Raw genomic sequence first — 20,163 nt, forward strand, 5'->3', positions numbered from 1 at the left:
GGAGGTATGTGTGAAGAATGCAGGGAAAGAAAAGGGAGGGGCTTTTCTGCTGCACAGTCAAAAGTCCTTCAAATTTGCTGGATACCACCAATGCATTTAAGAATACAGAATGGTCAGCAACTTAACTTAATGTAAGAATTGATGCTTTTGAAATATGGTGCTGGAGGAGACTCTTGAGAGTCCCATGGACTGCAAGAAGATCAAACTGATCCATTCTTAAGGAAATCAGCCCTGAGTGCTCACTGGAAGGACAGATCCTGAAGCTGAGGCCCCAATACTTTGGCCACCTCACGAGAAGAAAAGACTCCCTGGAAAAGACCCTGATGTTGGGAAAGATGGAGAGCACAAGGAGAAGTGGATAACAGAGGTCAAAATGGTTGGACAGTGTTCTCAAAGCTACAAACATGAGTTTGACAAAGCTGCGGGAGGCAGTGGAAGACAGGTGTGCCTGGCGTGCTCTGGTCCAGGGGGTCACGAAGAGTCGGACACGACTAAACAACTAAACAACAACAAAAAAGTAGCTCGCATGTTGTGAAATGCAATTTGTTCACCACTTTTAGGTATTTGGGATATGACAAAAATCCATTTTACTGAAATCAACAAAGCAAACAAAGGAATAGAGATTGAAACACTGTAGAAATTAACACAGTCAATTACTTTACTGTAGAAGAAAACATGGAATATGGAAGCGGGGAGAGGAAAAGGTTACACATTTTACTATTTGTTTTAAGCACTCCTACACATTCAGGATAATGTTAAGCAACAAATAAGTGCATTTTCATAAATGCTTTGCTCACTCCCAATTAATCTTTCCAAACTTTAGCAAAACTCACATTAAACGTATGATTAATGGCCTGCTGTAAGTGCTTAGTGGCTCCTGCAGTAGAGCATTTCTGAGGTCTAAAGCAAACTCTGACAAAATCCGCATGCGGAATGACAACCTGAATTGAATTTTGCTGAAGTCATCCTGACTCTTGAACTCCAGGAGTTAAGTCCCTCCACCCCTTTCTCATATTTCCATGGTATTGAAATGGAAATACGTTTCAGAAGGATAGCCTAAAGCATAGAGAGAATATAGCACTTGGGTAATTGTGGCCAAGTAACAGAACAGACACCATTACAACTCAACTATCGCCGCCCTCGCTACTTACATTACATTGCCAAGTAACCACTGCAATTTCTCCTGCTTTAAATTAGGTCCGACCCCAAAGCTACAATCACCGAAGAAAAAGAAAATTGCCGAATTCCAAATGGAGAAGACGACTTCCATCTCCCGCATCTAACTCTGATATACTCCCGCTATGTTCCCATATGCATGAAGTAGTTTTAATTGAGAATTCACGATGGAACTCTGGCACTGTTTAATTAAGGGGTGTGTAGGAGGCCTTCAGATCCCGTCGAGAGTTTGCCCTGCCCCTCCAAAGATCTAGGAAGCTTGCCGTCCAACATGAAAACTGAAATGAAGACTAGGAAAATGGGACCTGCAATGTTTAGCTGAATAATCAATCAACCGGATGCTCAGAATTGGGGAGCCAACTGTCCTAACATGATCCCTTGCTGTCACCGGTGTGTGAAACATTTGAAAACAAAGCATGCATTTTTAAAGAATATTTGCTATACCTCATCATCACATTGATGAAAAGAGATAAAAGTGGTTTAATTAGTTGCTTGCACAATTAATCAACATTAATTGGGTGGCAGCTCTACTTAAAAAAAATCACACAATGGCTGAAGAAGAACTCTATATTGTTTCTTGCTGAGAAAAGGCTATTGCTCTATTATTAGTGGGCAGGTTCTAAGGATCTGTGAGATAGATCCCAGGATGGTATAATTACCATTAAGTCAGTTCAGATTTTCTTTTTTAAATATTTGATGTATTGCATATTAGAATACACACCAGGAGAATGTCCCACCGTATTTATAGTTTTTGTATTGTGGTTATTTTGCCATTGCTTTGACCTACCTGCACAATATAAAATCATGCAGGGCATCGTTTACTCTGGCAGCACACCTCTTTCCCTTGCACATACAGAGAAGACAATAATATTAATAATCAGTGGTCCTTAATTCCCACATGCTTTACTGAATAGAGCTTACAAAATCATCTTAAGACTGAAAAAGTGGTAAGCAATGTTGGCTTTTGAGGAAAGTACCACAGTCCTGGAACCATTATGAAGAAGGCCTTCTTCCTTGCCACAGATAACATTAATTCCAGGAAGCATACAGCTAGAATCTTAGAATTACAGTGTTATAAAACTGGGAGGTCCATTGGAGGTCATCTATTCCAATTGCCTTCTCAATGAAAGTTTTGCAATCTGGATGGAACTGCAGATTCTAAAGCAGATGGCTATCAAACCTCCACTTAATTACCTCCAGGCTCTAGCAAAGGAGGTACTTGATGATGAACTTAGCAGGTTGGATGGTCTATTCACATACAGAATAATAAGCTTATGATACATGGAAGACTTCAAAAGGTCAGAGCCTGCGCGCATGCACGGACACACACGTGCACGCACCCACCCACACACGTAGTCAGTGCAGCTACAAGTGACTAAAAATAATAATAATCCGCTTGTACCATCCACATCAAGGAAAACTTAATTCTTCTCCAAGGATACCCAAATTATGTGGTAAGAATACATTACACAAAATCATACTCTTTTGTTGCTGTTGTTGTTACAACTCCAGCAGTGTTTTCCATTGTACAAATATACTTTGCAATTCTTCATGCATCTACCTTGCGGCATGGCTGCATGTAGACTTGTTTTGCACCATCTGCACCCCAAGTCTAGTTTTTCAAGCAATGCTGATTCATTTAAGTTTTGTGGTATGTGAGCAATGACATGGACATGGAAGAATGGAAGGATTGGGGAGGCATGGAAATCTGTATAACAAGGACCTGCTGGAGGGCAGGTTTGCCTTCCATGTGGTCGGGGGAGATAAAGGCATTCCAGGTGATGAATCCTCTTAGTCAGAAGATGGTGATGGCATGGTCCCAAATAAGGAACTAGTCGTTCTCTTTTTGATGATATGGCCTCAGCCTCATTTGACATATGAGTCATTTGTTTGTGCATTTGTGCAGCACTCATGCATTCAAAATGAACCTAGTATGCATATAGAACACATTCGTTAATCTATTATCACACCTTTCTCTCCCATTTCCTCCGTTCCTAGTCCCTTAATCTGGGAGCAGGTGGTGCTGTGGACTAAACAACTGAGCCTCTTGGGCTTGCCGTTCAGAAGGTCAGCGGTTCGAATCCCTGTGACGGGGTGAGCTCCCATTGCTCTGTCCTAGCTCCTGCCAACCTAGCAGTTCGAAAGCACGCCAGTGCAAGTAGATAAATAAGTACCACTGTGACAGGAAGGTAAATGACATTTCCATGCGCTCTGGTTTCCGTCACAGTGTTCTGTTGCACCAGAAGTGGTTTAGTCATGCTGGCCACATGACCTGTAAAGCTGTCTGTGGACAAACACCAACTTCCTCAGCCTGAGAGTGACATGAGCGCTGCAACCCCATAGTCGCCTTTGACTGGGTTAAGTGTCCAGGGGTCCTTTACCTTTACCTTAGTCCCTTAATTATGCTCTATGGCTAACTTTGTTCAGCCTAACACCCTCTTTCCTATAGTGAAATAACCCCCTCCATCTAGCCAAATTGGTCAAAAAACATACATTTTAAAATTTTATTTAATTTTATGTTTTAAAAAAATACTTTCTATGCCCAGGTAAAAATAAAAGCCACTCTCCTTCCCAAGCAAAAATACTGATGTGAAAAAATAAAATATAAATGTGTTACCTGGAAAATTACAATCAAGGCAGTTTTGCTGTGCCCTATAATCTCCCAATGAGGTATGTTGCTCCAGTTTTTATACAAAAAAGCACACACCTTGTGTTTTGCTTTCCTTTTCTGCTAATATGCACACATATACATTTTGCATATGCCCATGGAGAGGGTTTGGGAAGAACTCGTAAAACCACCTGTTCAGCACACCCTGCAGGTGATATTTACAAAACCTTAAGCATATTGTCAGCAACTGATTGAGGGCTGCAGCAGTTGCCATTCCTCCAAACACATCATGATGTATGAAAACAAGTGCTGTATTTAAGTCGTTGGGAGTATTTATCTTCCCTGAGCAAAACAGTCAGCGTGCTCCCGAGAAACCTTAACTTTCCTTGACAAAGCTCCTATCACAAGTGCAAGAAAAAAATACCAATTCTTTACAATAATCCCCCGTAATGCAAGCACAGAAAGCACTGGCATTGCAACGCCTCTAATCGCACAGATGACAGACTAGTTAACAGCCTCCATCACTGCAGAATATCTCATCATATACTCAAGGAACAGGAAACTGACAATGGATGGGAACCTACATTGTTGCCAGAGGTATGATCGGAATCAGTAGCACACAGAATCTGCGATAAGCTGAGATAGAAAAGAGTGAGCTTCCTTTGTGTTACGATAATATTCAGCCATTTCGCTTTAAGCAGGGTTGCCGGTCCCCCTCCCGCACCTTCCAAGATTTGTTTGGGTGGTGTGCCTCATGCAGAAGAGCAGCATGTCTGTATCATACAGGATGCTTGGCTTGGGCTGAGGTTATCATCATTCCCTTCAATGGAAAACTGGTGGGAGGACAGAATGGAGTATTCTGGAGTAGGGCATGGTTGGCACAATGAACAAGAGCACAGCTTCTAGGGCGGACACACTGCCATGTTTTGTTCCAGGTCCCATTTGTTTCCCCAACTTTATAGTTGAGTTGCATATCTAGTCGTGTGGATGTGGACTAGGGCTACTCAAAGTTAAGGTCATGGAATCTACCACACTGTTTATTCCAGAGGAGCAAACAAAAAAACTGCAAAGCAATACATTTTTTAAATGAAACAAATAACAAATATCCTTTTAAAAAATGTTAGTAACATCTGCAAAAAGTTGAAAACAGACACATATCCTCAAAGCTAACAATTTCTAGATTAAAAAGGTAAAGGGACCCCTGACCATTAGGTTCAGTCGCGGCCAACTCTGGGATTGCGGTGCTCATCTCACTTTATTGCCCAAGGGAGCCAGCGTACAGCCTCCGGGTCATGCGGCCAGCATGACTAAGCCACTTCTGGCAAACGAGAGCAGCGTACAGAAATGCCGTTTACCTTCCCTCTGGAGTGGTACCTATTTATCTACTTGCACTTTGTTGTGCTTTCAAACTGCTAGGTTGGCAGGAGCTGGGACCGAGCAATGGGAGTTCACCCCGTTGCAGGGATTCGAACCGCCGACCTTCTGATCAGCAAGCCCTAGGCTCTGTGGTTTAACCCACAGCACCACCTGCGTTCTAATTTCTAGCTCACTAGGAACAATACATTTCAGCCATCAAATGCCAGGGTACAGTAACAGCAAACACACACACACACAAATACTGCTCTTACTGCTGAGCCTGCACCTAATTTGCAGTAACTTCCTCTTGACTTGCCGCTCTCTCTTCCCACCCCTGATAAGTGGTAGTGACATGCACCATTAGGAAGATAGGAGAACAAAATAGCTCCACCCGCTGGCTGCCACTTCCTGGGTGAACAGGGATTTACATTCAGCCTAACTGTTAATAATGAGAGAGAAGGTTGCCTCTCATCAAGGAGAGCATTCCATAACCAGGGAACCACTACCGAGAAGGCCCTGCCACATGTCAGTGCTAGCAAGGCACCACTACTGAGATGGCCCTGCCATGCTAGAAGCTGTTATTTTAGGAACTTGGGTTCCAAACGGTTTGGGGCTTTGTATGCTTATGCTAACACCTTGAATTGAGCCTGGTAACTCACTGGCAACCAGTGCAGTGCTTTCAGGACTGATGACACAAGCTGCCCCACTCACCACCCTAGAAGTTGTGTTCTTCACTAACCGCAATTTCTGGTCCATCTTCAAAGGTAATGCATCTTCTGCATTGCTATAGGCCATGCAGAAGGTCACTAGAGTACGGACAACTGAAGCCAGGCTATCCCAGCCTGGAAAGGGAAATAGTCTAAGAAAAGTTTTCAAGATGCAGTTTTCAAAGGATGCAGTGTACATAAGCCAGAAGGACTGGGCCTCACATTTCCCACCTCTGTACTAAATAAATCAACCAGTAAGCATCATTTCAAATCAGAACCAGTCAGTGCAGAGTGGATTCAAAGCGCATTATACATGGAGTCCAGCTGAAGCCACTGTTTCAGGGACAGCATGGCTATTAGGCTGGGTGAGGCAGGCTGCCTCAGGCAGCAGATTTGGAAACATTAAAGGGCAGCAAACAATCAGTTATTCATTGTGATATTTTTACCACCTACGGAGGGGCACCATTTGGATTTTCTGCCGCAGGCACCATAGTGTCCTGGTTCGCCTCTGAGGCATTTGATCAATACACATTGCAGCCAGTTTCCAGTGCAAGAGGATGAAGAGGGAGACAGATCATAATTCTGCCCCGCCCCCTACCTGAACAGCCAAGCTGGCCGCCACACGAAATAATCAGAAAACCCTTCCTGCCACGCTGACAGCTGCTGTGAGGACACTGAGCTGGAGCTGCTGCTGCTGCGAATTTGCGGCCAATTTTGCAGCAGGAGAATTAGGCCATTGGCAAGAGCACCAAAAGGCATGGTGGCATAGGAGGAGAGGCCAGGCTGGTTTGTAGTGGAATGAGATTTGGTAGCCATTAGAATTTTTCAGGGGTGAGGAAACTGTGGCCCTGTGGATGTTGCTGAACTCCAACTCCCATCCTCCCTGAACCCTGACCAAGATGGTTGGGACTGATGGGATATGGGAGTCCAGAAACATTGAGGGCCGGAGGTTTCACATCCCTGGCCAACTTCATCATATGCAGGGAGGAGAATAAACTAGCAGAAGATGCAGAGGCTGAGGTACATGTGAGAATAAAATGAAGTATGAAATGAAGATAATTTCAGTTTAAAATATGCACTAATATTTTGTGAAATGAATCTCTCTTCCTCCCAGAACAGATTTTTCTCCTTCTTAATTTGCCTGCCCCCTGTGCCTTTAGCAGTAACTTAAAACACACGTACAAAGCACGGCTTATACTGGCATCGGGATAAGTGAAGGGGAAACATTTCACTTGCTAGCTTCCCTCGTTCCAGCTTACAGATAAAGGCACAGAAGCAGAGCCGGTTTCGTTTCGTTTCCAAACGCAGAAACTCCACCGCTTCCTCTCTTATCTCTTTACCTCCTGAAATGGCTGAAGGGATGGAGAGGCAAGAAGAGATTTGCAGCAGTGGGAGGATAAACAAAGGGGCCTTCTCCTTCCAAGGTCTGGCCTGATGGCACATGAGGCCACCACCCTGCTGAAGCTAAGCCGGTCTGGGCCTGGTCAGTGTCTGGATGGGAGACCCTCTGGGAACTGCCTTGAGTTCCATGATGAATGTAAGGAAAAGAAATATAAAATATATTTCCCCCCCTCTCTGACTCCCAAAGGACACTCGTGGAAGGAGGAAAAGGTAAGGCTGGCAGAAATGACAATGATGAAGAAAGAGAAAAGGCTGCCTGACTGCATAGAGGAAGATCTTGGTGACCTCCTTCACTGTGACATCCCATAGGGCAGCAGCACATACAGTGGTACCTCGGTTTAAGAACAGCCCTTTTTACAAACTATTCAGTTTATGAACTCCGCAAAACCAGAAGTAGTGTCCCGGTTTGTGAACTCTACCTCGGTCTAAGAACGGAATCGGAACGGTGGAAGGGCACTGGCAGTGGGAGGCCTCAATAGGGAAAGTGCACCTAGGTTTAAGAACTGTTTTGGTTTAAGAATGGACTTCCGGAACGGATTAAGTTCGTAAACTGAGGTACCACTGTACTGAAGACAATGACATTTGATTGGCCTCTGCAGGGCCGGGGGATTTGGGGCTACCATGAAGGTCTGTCCTCTCCTTTGACCACCAAGTCCAGAGTAAGCCAGTACAGTGGTACCTTGGGTTAAGAACTTAATTTGTTCTGGTGGTCTGTTCTTAACCTGAAACTGTTCTTAACCTGAGGTACCACTTTAGCTAATGGAGCCTCCTGCTGCCGCTGCCACTGCGCCGCCGGGGCACGATTTCTGTTCTCATCCTGAAGCAAAGTTCTTAACCCAAGGTACTATTTCTGGGTTAGCAGAGTGTGTAACCTGAAGCGTATGTAACCTGAAGCGTATGTAACCCAAGGTACCACTGTACTGAATCTGCAGGAACCCTGATGCCCCTCTGTACCCAATGACTCCTGCATCCAATGAACCTCTTGAAAAGTATACATTCACAGGGGAGAAGGAGAAACGGCCATTTCAAAAATGTCCGTGTTGCGTTTCCCATCCATTTATGGACTTTACAAGATATATAGACATGTTGGTGGCAAAAATGCCTATTTCCTAACTTGCTAGATATTGCCTCCATGGCAGAGAAAACTCTTCTCGCCCCACTACCCACCCTGATGGGAAGCTTTTAACGGGTGGCGTGTTAAATCAAATCGTTCCAGTGTGGTTTTTCATCAGTTAATGGCTGCTGTGAAATGGCATGAAAGACGGTGTACCCTAAGGGGGTGGATGGGGGGAATGAACGGGGGAGTCCAGATGTGGGGAGATGGACGTCGTCTAGGGTTCTCTTTATTAAGCAAAATATTAAAATACATGACAATGATTCCGAGCAACACAATAAAAAAGGAACACATATGTCTACTCTTACATTAGGAAAGCTGGGAGCTGCTGCTGCCTTTGTTGTTTCATCTCCCCCCTCCCCCCCATTAAATCAGACACTTCTTCTAAATCAAGCCCTCGGGGAGTACGAGACAAAAGTGATGAGAAGGCAGTGTGTGAATACAAAAGTGGAGCATGTGTTTTATAACTAACTCTGCTCAGAGATCAAGGGAAATGTCATTGTTTATAGCCATCAGAAAAGAATCAATGTAATTATATTTGTAGTATCAATTCAGGTCATTATTCTAATACATACACCGCAAAGCCACATGAGCAGTTTGCAGCTGAGCTGATGTGTTTATTACTTAACTCCTTCCTGTTGAGTTACTTATATAATTATTATTATTTTTTAAAAAGACATGTTCCTCTTCCTCCAAATGCATGCACCCAAACTGAACAGAGGCAGGGTGTAATACCTTGAAGTTGTCACTTTAGCTGAAGGATGTTGTTGGGTCCACATGAGCACACACAAACACACCAAAGTCTCAGTGTCTTCACCCTGCACATAGAGGGGCATCTGGTCCATTCGGGCAAATGGGCCACTACCCAACCAACCTCAGTCTGCCTTCAGCCAACCCCACCTGCCCAGGGGAATAAAGATCTACATCGGGACGTCCTGACCCCATGGATTCTGCCACCTGAGGCAGTCGCCTCACCTTCCCTCATGGGTGGGCCAGTCCTGCTGGTGGGACATCTAAAAGAGCATAAAAACAGGTCGGACCACAAGATGGTGCAGGGCAGGCAAAATCCTCACCAATGTTGGCCCCATTAATGAAGGAAAGGCCCAGCCTAGATCATCCACTGCAATGCTTGCTCACAGAAAGAAGCTCTTTGCACTTCTCCTGTGTTCAGAACAGAGTACCTGATGAAATGTCGGTATGTTTAAAGGAGAGGCTGGACCAGTGCAAATAGAAACTGAGCTGGGAGGCATTGCAGATATTTACTGAGACTTCTCAGACATCCATGGAGGTACTGGCAGGCACAGTGGTGACCACAGGTGGTGTGTTGGCAACCCAGGTAATCCTTATCCCTATAAAAATTATGGTCTGCTAAATAAAAGAACAACAACCCCAAACCTTTGAAGGGTGGGAAAGAAACGTGTTTAATAGCACAAACTCCCAGCAACAACAAATAATTGGGATTGCCAATGTAGTGTCCTCCTAATGGTCTTTGACTACATTTCCCATCATCACCTAGCTAGTATGGCCAATGAACAGGGATGATGGGATTTGTAGTTCCAACAACATCAAGATGGCACTATGTTGACTGTCTCCTGGATAGAATCCAGCCATCATCTTAATCCTTCTCAGGTGGCCTTTATTCCACTTACTGACATCCACCCAAGTGCTGATTCCAGGGGAACAGGAAGTGGCAAGCTAGGTTGGGCAGATAATAGTTACGTGCACGTTATGTAGCTGTCCCCTGCCCCTACACAGAGATGTTCAGGAATCCTCCCTCTTCAGAGATACAGACTCACAAAGAATTAGGGTTTCCATCTAAGTATTCATAGATTGTAAAGTCACCTGTCCCATTTGATTCATAGCACCTCAACTGCGAATGTATAAAAACCTGGAGTTACACATGTGTTAAACAGAGACTGTGCAATCCCAAAGCCATAAAATATGACTGAAGCGAAAATCAATAGGACCAAAATATGTATCGAAAGCACATCCAAAAGAAAATTCTACCCATATGGAAAGGGCTAGATTGTTCTTACTTTTCCGCAAAGTTCCAGGATTTTGCTAATCAGAAATATAGGAGAGTCATGTAGAGACTTTTTCTTACATCTTTGTAGTAAAGACAGCAGAATCTGGAAGCTGCCAGATGAATTAAGAGCTGAGAGACTTACCTAAGGGAAGAAAAAGAAAGAAAGAAAGATGTGAATTAATAAATAGAGCTGCATTAGGAAGATACAATCAGATTTGGTTTGTCACGCGCTATGATAAATGACCAGATTACTTATGTATACTCAATGAGTTGTTGTTGTTGTTGTTGTTGTTATTACTATTAAAATTAAATTTTCAATTATGTTTAGAAGCTAAGCAAATTCTGAGCACTAAGAGAAAGCCATCAATTATTCATCCAGGAGTGACTTATATGATAATCCATATAATCCCTTTTCGAAAGTGTCAATATAAGGTAGGCAGTATTTCCATTTTAGAATGCAGTCAATGAATCATAGAATTGTAGAGCTGGAAGAGACCATGAGGGTCATCTAGCCCAAACTCCTGCAATGCAGGAATCCTTTGCCCAAAGTGGGGCTCAAATCCATAACCCTGAGATTAAGAGTCTCATGCTCTACCAACTGAGCTATCCAGCAGCTATGATAAAATAAATCACAGAATACTCTCAGTTACCAGCTGGGCAGAAGACTAAGCAGTTACATGGGGTACCTGGTCACAGTCTTCCCCACTGGGGTCAGCTGTGTTATATTTCTACAGCAGGGGTCAGCAAACATTTTCAACAGGCGGCCAGTCCACTGTCCCTCAGACCTTGTGGGGGGCTGGACTATATTTTGAATAAATTATAATGAACGAATTCCTATGCCCCACAAATAACCCAGAGATGCGTTTTAAATAAAAGCACACATTCTACTCATGTAAAAACACCAGGCAGGCCCCACAAATAACCCAGAAGTGCGTTTTAAATAAAAGGACACATTCTACTCATGTAAAAACATGCTGATTCCCAGACCGTCTGTGGGCCGGATTTAGAAGGCAATTGGGCCGGATCTGGCCCCCGGGCCTTAGTTTGCCTACCTTTGGGTTACAGACTCCGCTAACCCAGAAATAGTACCTCGGGTTAAGAACTTTACCTCAGGATGAGAACAGAAATCGTGTGGCGGTGGCAGCGGGAGGCCCCATTAGCTAAAGTGGTACCTCAGGTTAAGAACAGTTTCAGGTTAAGAACGGACCTCTGGAACGAATTAAGTTTGTAATCAGAGGTACCACTGTATTTCAGTTATTTCTAAATTTCCATCTATTAGAATATGCAAATTCCATGCAAATCATTACCCAACTTTGGGTAATGCTTCCCTTCTTTTTCCACCCTTGTCATGACTGATCTTCCCTTGAAATAGGCAGACATAAAAGGAACATTGGGTGGGCCCTACTCTCAACTACACATGAGGCTACAATGGGGGTCAATTACGCTGGGGGGGGTCGTCATGTGCTGAATGCCCTCAAAGAAATCCCAGAATCCTTTGCAACACAAAGCAGCTCCTCAGTGGGCATGCCAATGAAGAAATGGTTCCTCAAAGGCAGAAAAAAAATTTAGAAGGGAGGGGAAAACCCACATTATTATAAGCAAACCAATATTACTGGATAGTAAAATTCTGGACAACAGCCAACCCCATTATAACTTTATCCCTGTAAGGCTTGAAGACAAGTGTTTTACAGACCTACTATTTCTTCAGCATGCAATTTATAAAGATTAAAGATTAACATTTACAGAAAAAAAAGTTGCTGCTTAATAGTTTGGCGATGCCATAAAAACTAACACTTTTCATTATAATAGGATTTTATGGCACATAAGAGCCAGAACACCCCACAGGTCTTTTCCCTTCCTTCTCAATATCTAATGGGGGTGGGGGGAGACATATGCGCCCTTTAAAGAAAAGAGACCCCTCAAAAGAATAAAATAAAAGCTTTTGTTGTTGTTTTTCAATCCCCCTGCATCAGCAAATATATATCATTCCTTATGTCCCTCCAAGGTGAGGTCTGTTGTGCAGAGAGATAAAGCCTTGAGGAAAGAAAAGGTTTAAAATCAAATTAGTCATTGTATATGCATTCTGTGCCCATTTTGACAATGCAGAATTTTAATGAGCTGAAATCTGCAAAGGCATTTGCACTGACAACAAACTGTTTAATTCACTCGGCAATTCCAAAAGCAAGCTGGAGTAATGACTTTATAATTTTTAATTATCATGGAAGAGCCCTCATCTGTGTGTTCCTTTTCTCTCTCTCTCTCTCTCTTTTTTTCTTTTACGACTGTGCATACTCTATTAAAATTTTAATATCCATATTTTCACCTTCGGCCAGTAATATTTTCATTATTCTGCAAATAAAAACAGTAATGTAAACAAATCATTGGCAGGCATTCACCAAGAATTTAAAAGAGCGACAACCAGCTGTATTGGTTTGAATTTGCATGCAGATTCAGGCTCTAAACTCCCCCCCCCACACCCTTGCCTGAACTTTATAAAGGACTTGTAAAGGCAAAAATCTCTGCTACAGTTGAGCCCCCAATCCATCTTTTGTTTTTTAATGCAATGGCAGACCATTATTATGTTATATGATGGATAATATAAGATGATGTTTCTGAATATGTGTGGAGTCCCTTTCTCAAATCAATGGGTAACCTAAGGGCCCCACGCATCTGGAGTGATAAGAAATAGTTTTGAAAACAATTGCATACCCTCCAACACTTTGAACCCCAAATCCGGGACGCCATCTTCCTGGTTCTTTTATTGTGAGAGCTCTGCGGCCATTTTGGTTTCTGTGATCTCGCTTGATTTCACTCCACAGCACCCCACCCCCCAAAAAATGTTTTTCCCCAGGCATGCTGCCCTAAAATGTGCAGTTTGGGGAACTGTACGAGATCACGGCCCTGAAAAAGTGGGGTTTTTTTGGGGGGGGGGGAATTGCGAGAGATCACAGCAAGCAAAATGGCTGCCATTTTCCCATGATAAAAAAATGGGATGCCCTTTTTCTGGGACACTTACAGGGTACAAAATCATTTCCAGCTTGGATTGGGTCCCACTAACTCTCATTTTCGAAACAACACAATGTCTGATGTAGACCAATGTGTTCGAAATTACTATTGGTTGGGTTGGTTTTGTTGTCAAGGCCAACCTGTCATGAAAAACACTGAACTTCTGGTATTAGGTGGCAGACTGGGAGGGACAGCAAAACGAGTGTCACCACACCGAATGCCCACGGCTTACTGGGCCACCAAAATGAGTGAACACCAGTGGTGTCCCATCTAAAGAAGACTGGCAAGTTAAATTAATGGAATATGCAGAAATGGCAAAATTGACTATGAAACTAAGAGGAAGAGATGACAACAAATTTAAAGAAGAATGGAAGGTGTTTATTGCATATTTACAAAAGCAATGTATACAGGTTAATACATTAGCAGGGTTTTAGGATTACTTGTAATTTTGTTATGAATGTATAATAGGAATTTAAATAGGATAATATTTAACAATAGACATGCAGTATGTTGATAAATAAAATAACCAAGGAAGGGATTAGAGGGAAGTCGATTTGTTTTGTTTCAGTTTTTGTATTGTTGTTGTTTTTATTTTTGTTATATTTGGAAAATCAATAAAATGTTATTAAAAATAAATAAATGAGTGAATACCAGCTATCAAATCCTGGTGGATCCTGGTGGAACAAGCCCCCCACACCATTGCTACAGGATGCAGGTGATGGTGTTGAAATTCTTCATGTCTGGCTCCATAATGATATGATGACTGGTGGTAGATGTAGAGGTCATAATGTGGCCAGACCATCACCCATAAGAAGTACATTGCCCTTTGCTTACTACTAGTGACATCCGACAGGGTCTTAGACAACAGAGAATTGTGTTGGGGGATGTGTGTCACTGAAGAAGTAAACGAATGGATGAATCAATGTAATGTACAGCTTAGCTTTGGATGAACAGCAGACAGAACAAGCCTTGCTGATGCAGTTCTGCCCACTTTACCTTCAAAGAGCAAGAAAGAAAAAAGAAAGAAAAATAAGGCATATCCCATTTCCCTGATTTAATAGACCACATTGGAAAGCAACCAGTATGGTTACAGAAGCTGAAACTGCACCTTTGGCCTCCCCCCACCCCCACGAGCCTCTTTCCAAGCCAAGGTAGTAGTTTATGTCATATTTCAGATAGTGTTTGAGCTAGGAAAGGCTAATACAGTTTTATTTTCCTAGAAAAGTTATCCAGCTTCCATCCTTCATATTACTTTGATCTTGCTAAGCTTCCCACCTCTCTGTGTGTACACACACACACACAATTTGGTATCAAGCAGAGTCAGGTACAACAGGCAAATCTTTTCCTCTTCATCAGAGCCTGACAATAGACTCAAAAGTTAAAGGCACCCCGTCCGGAAAAGCTGTAGTGCGTGACATTTTATTGAGACAACCCCCATAGGGGAATCAAACAGTGTGAAACATGGCTAACTTCAGCTGGAAATGCAAGCGATTAAAAAAAACCCCACATACACAGAAGCAAGCCAAGTTTACAGTCCAGTGCCAATACAAATGGTGCTGAACATCTCCTGTTAAGTTATGCCAAGCCCAAGTCTTGCCCGTCAAAATGTAAACTACGTGGGTTTAGCTCTCAAGTTTATATCCAAGCTGCTGGAAACTTACATGGCTTTGGGTGAAACTTTGCAAAACTGGGAAAGGCTTTTTAAAGAGCTGGCAAAGCGTGTTCTCCCTAACAGAGAGCATGTGTTGCGGTTGGGGGAACAGGCCACTGTGTCATGACTAGGCAGATTTGGTGGAACCCAAGCCTTTAAGGGGTTAATTGGGTTGCTTGGAGGGGTAAGTGCCTATCCCTCCAAATGATGCGGAAAGGGAATTCCGTTAAAGGAATCCAGGGGCTTGCCATTCTTTTCGTCCTTGTCCGTGGAGCCGGACTTGGGCTGTGCAAGCCCCACAGAAACATGAGGGTGAGAAGTGTGGGTCTGATTCCCAGCTTCATTTCTCACCCAATACTTGTTTCCCACGCTGGCTTCCGTTGGTGTCCGGAAGTGTCAGCTCTGTCCTTGGGGGGCAAGGACAGATAGTCATAACCAATGCCTAAGCAACCACTCACATTTTTTGTATTTGAATAAAGTTGTGGCCAAAATTATGCCAAAAACCTTAAACAAAAATTGAAGTGTGAAGTGTGAATTATTGGGGGGTGGCACTGTGGGACTCAACACGCAACAGGAATTGTCTAGTCATGACAGCCCAATCTCTGAGCAGTGCAAGATTCCAGGGGTTGGAGGCACTTACCCAGGATTCGTGTTTCCTTTTAAAAATTGAGGCACAGTGGAGAGTGTGGTGTAATTATGATATGTGGATTATTTACACATATATACAACCTGAGGCTAGGATGGAGGGGTTCCCAGCATCAGCACCGCCAACGGGTCTTGTTTCTCTCGTAGCCACAGCCTTGGATTCAAGCAGAAATCAAACATCATGCTTTGCCTCTCTGGCTTTAATTCTGGGCCACATCATTACCACCAACTTAACTCTAAACTGCCTTTTATCCTTCTAACTTGCTGTGAGCTGCGCCCACCCATTTGCCATCTCACACAAATCTTCCCTTTGTTCTCTTAATGGCCCTTCACCCCAGGCGATGAACTAATCAGCATGCTTGCTTATATTTTAACACTTGCTGGACCTAGGCGTTAGAAAGGCCTAGCACCCAAACTCATATGACTGTGTTGCAATGGTAATGTAGCAGCGTAAAACTATGCAATTATTGACTGTCAATGACCACACACTGTCAGTGAACACAAAATGGGGTAGAGGAACAGCAGAATAGTATATCAGCATAAAAGCAAACTTTAGCTATTTTAGCTATCTACTCTTAGGAGTTGGAGGGGAGTTGTGACCCACAATAATTCAGCCGCCATTTCTTTCATATGGAAAAAATATCAGCTGATCCATACTTTAGAAGATATGTCCTCAAGACTTCATGGTTAATTTTTCTAAGCACCAGGTATCTGTATTTTTGCAAGCCTGGTCCTGATGGTTTAGCTGGCCAGCACAAAAACAGCCAGGAGCAGCTACCACAGAAAGCTCACTATCTTTGGTATGTGGCAAATCCAAGTGTATAATAGATTAAGATGAGGAGGTAAGACGTCTGGGGATTGTGTTGGGCAATGGCTGACATATGAGGAAATACAGATGGCAAGCAAAGGAAGTAAAGCATGGAACATGATGCTTTATTCTTCAGAAGCTCTCTCTGTGTTGTGTTACATCCCTGCATCTAGGATCCATTGTGAATATTTAGATGACCCATGGGTCACCACAATTTGGGGAAGCCCTCCGCACCCCTTTCTACACTTGAGAATGTGACTCTTCCATCATCTTCAGACTCTGAAGACAGCTCCTCTTTAACTTCTTCTGCTCCACAGCCATGGAGGACCATGCAACTGCAGAACTGGCTACAGGACCTTCAGGACTTCAGACCACTCTCACAGGGGAGAGAAGTCATTGGAAGGGAAAGCCCAGCCAGCCTTCTGAAGCTTTCAGATGTGTATGGGCCTCTGCTGAGACAACATCTTCCATGGCTCAGGTAACAAGGCCTGATGTGATCAGAAGAGGTTCTGCTAATGGATATAACATTCCTTGAAGCACTACGTCCAAGAAGGACAGGAAACTGTGAAGTCATATGGAGCAAAGAGTCAGACATGCACAGTGAACAGAGGAAGAATTTGTCTTTCTCTCCCTCTTCCTAACTTATTAAAATCCTCCAGCCTGAAGGCAGATGGTTTTGTTAGTAAAGGAGGCAAGATGGACCCACTGAGGTACTTACTCGCAGCCATTGCTCGAAAGGAATTCCAGTCTCAATGAAAGACAGATTCATTTTCTGTAAATGAGGGCAAAGTCACCCAATAGGCTCTACTTCATGGATGACATATTTCTGTTCAGCAACAAGCATTCTGATACATCCTGCTGCATCACTTTGATTCTCTTTCTTCTCCATTTTCTTTAAAAAAATAAGATTTTTACCCACTATCCCTCCCTTCAATATAGAGTTCAGGTCAAGTGCAGGGCAGTTTGAAAAGGCTTAGGCAGTTTGAAAAGGAAAATATTAAAAGGGCAGAAGTGACAAGAAAGGCTGCCTCCCTGTCGAAATTCAGGAACAAGGGGAACACTCAGAGGGAAGATCATGACTGTCACTTTGATGAGCGACAAAGTGTGCCGTGCCTGATGCTGTCAGAGAAAGCACACCTTGTGCATTTCCTTTTTTTTGGGGGGGGGGAGCAGGGGATGGTGGAGAATTGTATCATGCATTTGCATAAATGCATTGCTTTCCATTACTAAAGAATCCTACATGTTGCTAACAATTGCTATAGCTTTTGAAAGCAAACTGCCCCACCAACCTGTTTGTTCTCAGCCAGCTGTCATTTGCCTGCCTTCTCGCTTTCATCCAGTAGGCTCCCCCTACTGTTGTCCTCCCTGTCTTCCACCTGAGTCACCACTGCTTTAGTATTATTCTGAAAAAATGAGTTCACATTGTACAAGGGTGCGGTGAAAGTCGGCCTTTAACAGAACACACTTCATCTGTTGGAAGATTCCATTCCACCTTTAATTGCAGACATGGGATTGTTATGTGTCACATGTCTGTTTACAATCCAGCACAGTTAGCTGGCCTTTCGACTCAAGGAAGCCGATATCATCACCATCATCGTCATCAGCATCATCACCATCATCGTTTTATTTGTACGCCACCTTTCCATAGTTGAAACTATGCTCAAGGCGGCTTGCAACATGACAAGACTGACATACCGTATTTTTCGCTCTATAGGACGCAATTTTCCCCCTCCAAAAATGAAGGGGAAATATGTGTGCGTCCTATGGAGCAAATGCAGGCTTTTCGCTGAAGCCTGGAGAGCGAGAGGGGTCGGCGCGCAACCTCGCCTTCGCCTTCGTTCTGGGGGTTGGAGGAAGCTCGGGCTTCCCCTGCCCCAGCCCCGCGGCTAAAAAGGAAGCCAAGACAGCGAGCGGGATCCATCTGCCTAAGCCGCGCGCAGCCTATCCCGGCTGGAGAGGTTGTGCGTGGCTAAAGAGGAAGCCAAGGCAGCCAGCGGGATGGATCCTGCTGGCTGTCTTTGCTCTTTGGGGCTGGGGGGGAAATATTTTTTTTTCCTCTCTTTATTCCCCCCCCCAAAAAAAAACCTAGGTGCGCCCTCTGGTCAGGTGCACCCTATAGAGCGAAAAATATGGTAATTACAAACATAGCAGAAGTCATAATAAATAAATAAAACATCAAATGTACACAACCAAATGGAAACAATTTCCACATAAATCATAAGATCTAAGACTAAAGATACAACAATAATATCAATAACAGCAACAAGCTCTCTCAACCCCCCCCCCCAATAAACAATACTCCAGCCCAAGAATCTGTTCAACAGCCTCAGCTTTTGTAGCTGGAGTCAGTCCACAATCTACTCTCCTAGGCCAGATGGGAAAAGGCCAGCAAGGCAGGGTGCAGGTCTTCCAGGGCTCACAGGTCTCATTTAAAACAACATAGATAAAAATTAACCATTTAAAAGAGGAGTCATCAGTGCTAAGCAGCAGGCACAGTCCTTGTGAAGCCTGACAAGCCAGGTGGAAAGAGGCAAGGACAGGGCCTTGCAGGCCCTCAGCAGGCAGTCCTCTACTTAAGTGTGGTAAGAGATTCAAAGTCACCATCAATTTACTGATATGCACTGTTTTCCCCTCAGATGTCCTGGCCTGACTCCTAACTATCTGCGCAATTAAATCTTATTTATTTACTGAACTTCTAAATCTCTATGCAAATAAATTCTTCAAGCGACTTTTTTAAGTGGCATGGAGTTTAAATAAAAAGAATACACGTGTTTGCCATAAAATACAAGAAACTTCATAAAAAGCCCACAGACAAAGCCCAATAATACAGCAACCAAAGATTTGGCAGCAGCAGATCATCAATAATAGCTGGCAGCTGCCAGTCATCAGAGTCCACCAAAAGCAGGAGGGGGGAGGAGGAAAATAAGTTGTTACCTGGTGCTGAAAACAAGTTAGTGATGATGCCAGGCAGATCCCACTGGGGTAAAATAACTACCACAGTTGGTAGCTCATAGCATGAATGGTTATTTGGGATTTTGTATATGTTTGTAAAATTTGCAGGCTGTTTTACATTCAATATTAGTGCAATAGAGAAACGATTTGAATATACGCGAGTCACTTTATTTATTGTAAATATTGTTATGAGATGCATATATTTGGACCCTAATTAAAAGTAAAGGTAAAGGGACCCCTGACCATTAGGTCTAGTCGTGACCGACTCTGGGGTTGTGGTGCTCATCTCGCTTTATTGGCCAAGCGAGCCGGCGTACAACTTCCGGGTCATGTGGCCAACATGACTAAGCCACTTCTGGCAAACCAGAGCAGTGCACGGAAATGACGTTTACCTTCCCACCAGAGTGGTACCTATTTATCTACTTGCACTTTGATGTGCTTTCAAACTGCTAGGTTGGCAGGAGCAGGGACCGAGCAACGGGAGCTCACGCTGTCACGGGGAGTCGAACCGCCAACCTTCTGATCGGCAAGTCCTAGGCTCTGTGGTTTAACCCACAGCGCCACAGGACCCTAATTAGGTATCTGCAAAAAAGCTGCTTCCACTCACAGACAGGGCTAAGATCCAGCGGAGGTCCCATTGGAACAAGTGGGGAGAGGAAATTTCCACCATTTCCCGCTTCTTCCTGCATCCCTCTGGAGCACGTTCCCAGGGG

General features: G+C 43.7%; 1 protein-coding gene across 7 annotated transcripts in view; it reads right to left on the reverse strand.

Moving 5' to 3' along the window:
* CDH4 (cadherin 4) overlaps positions 1 to 20,163 on the reverse strand; it is a 796,373-nt gene that overhangs the window by 537,882 nt on the left and 238,328 nt on the right. The window contains exon 1 of one of the 7 annotated variants that reach the window (XM_083744198.1): positions 10,399 to 10,415. The exons of the other annotated variants lie outside the window; for them this stretch is intronic. Coding sequence (XP_083600324.1) covers position 10,399 — 1 coding nt within the window. The 5' untranslated portion in view covers positions 10,400 to 10,415. Of the gene's footprint in view, positions 1 to 10,398; positions 10,416 to 20,163 lie in introns of those variants that run through there. 7 annotated transcript variants of the gene reach the window in all.

The sequence above is a fragment of the Podarcis gaigeae genome (genome assembly GCF_964106915.1).
Source record: "Podarcis gaigeae genome assembly, chromosome: 6".
Lineage (NCBI taxonomy): Eukaryota > Metazoa > Chordata > Lepidosauria > Squamata > Lacertidae > Podarcis > Podarcis gaigeae.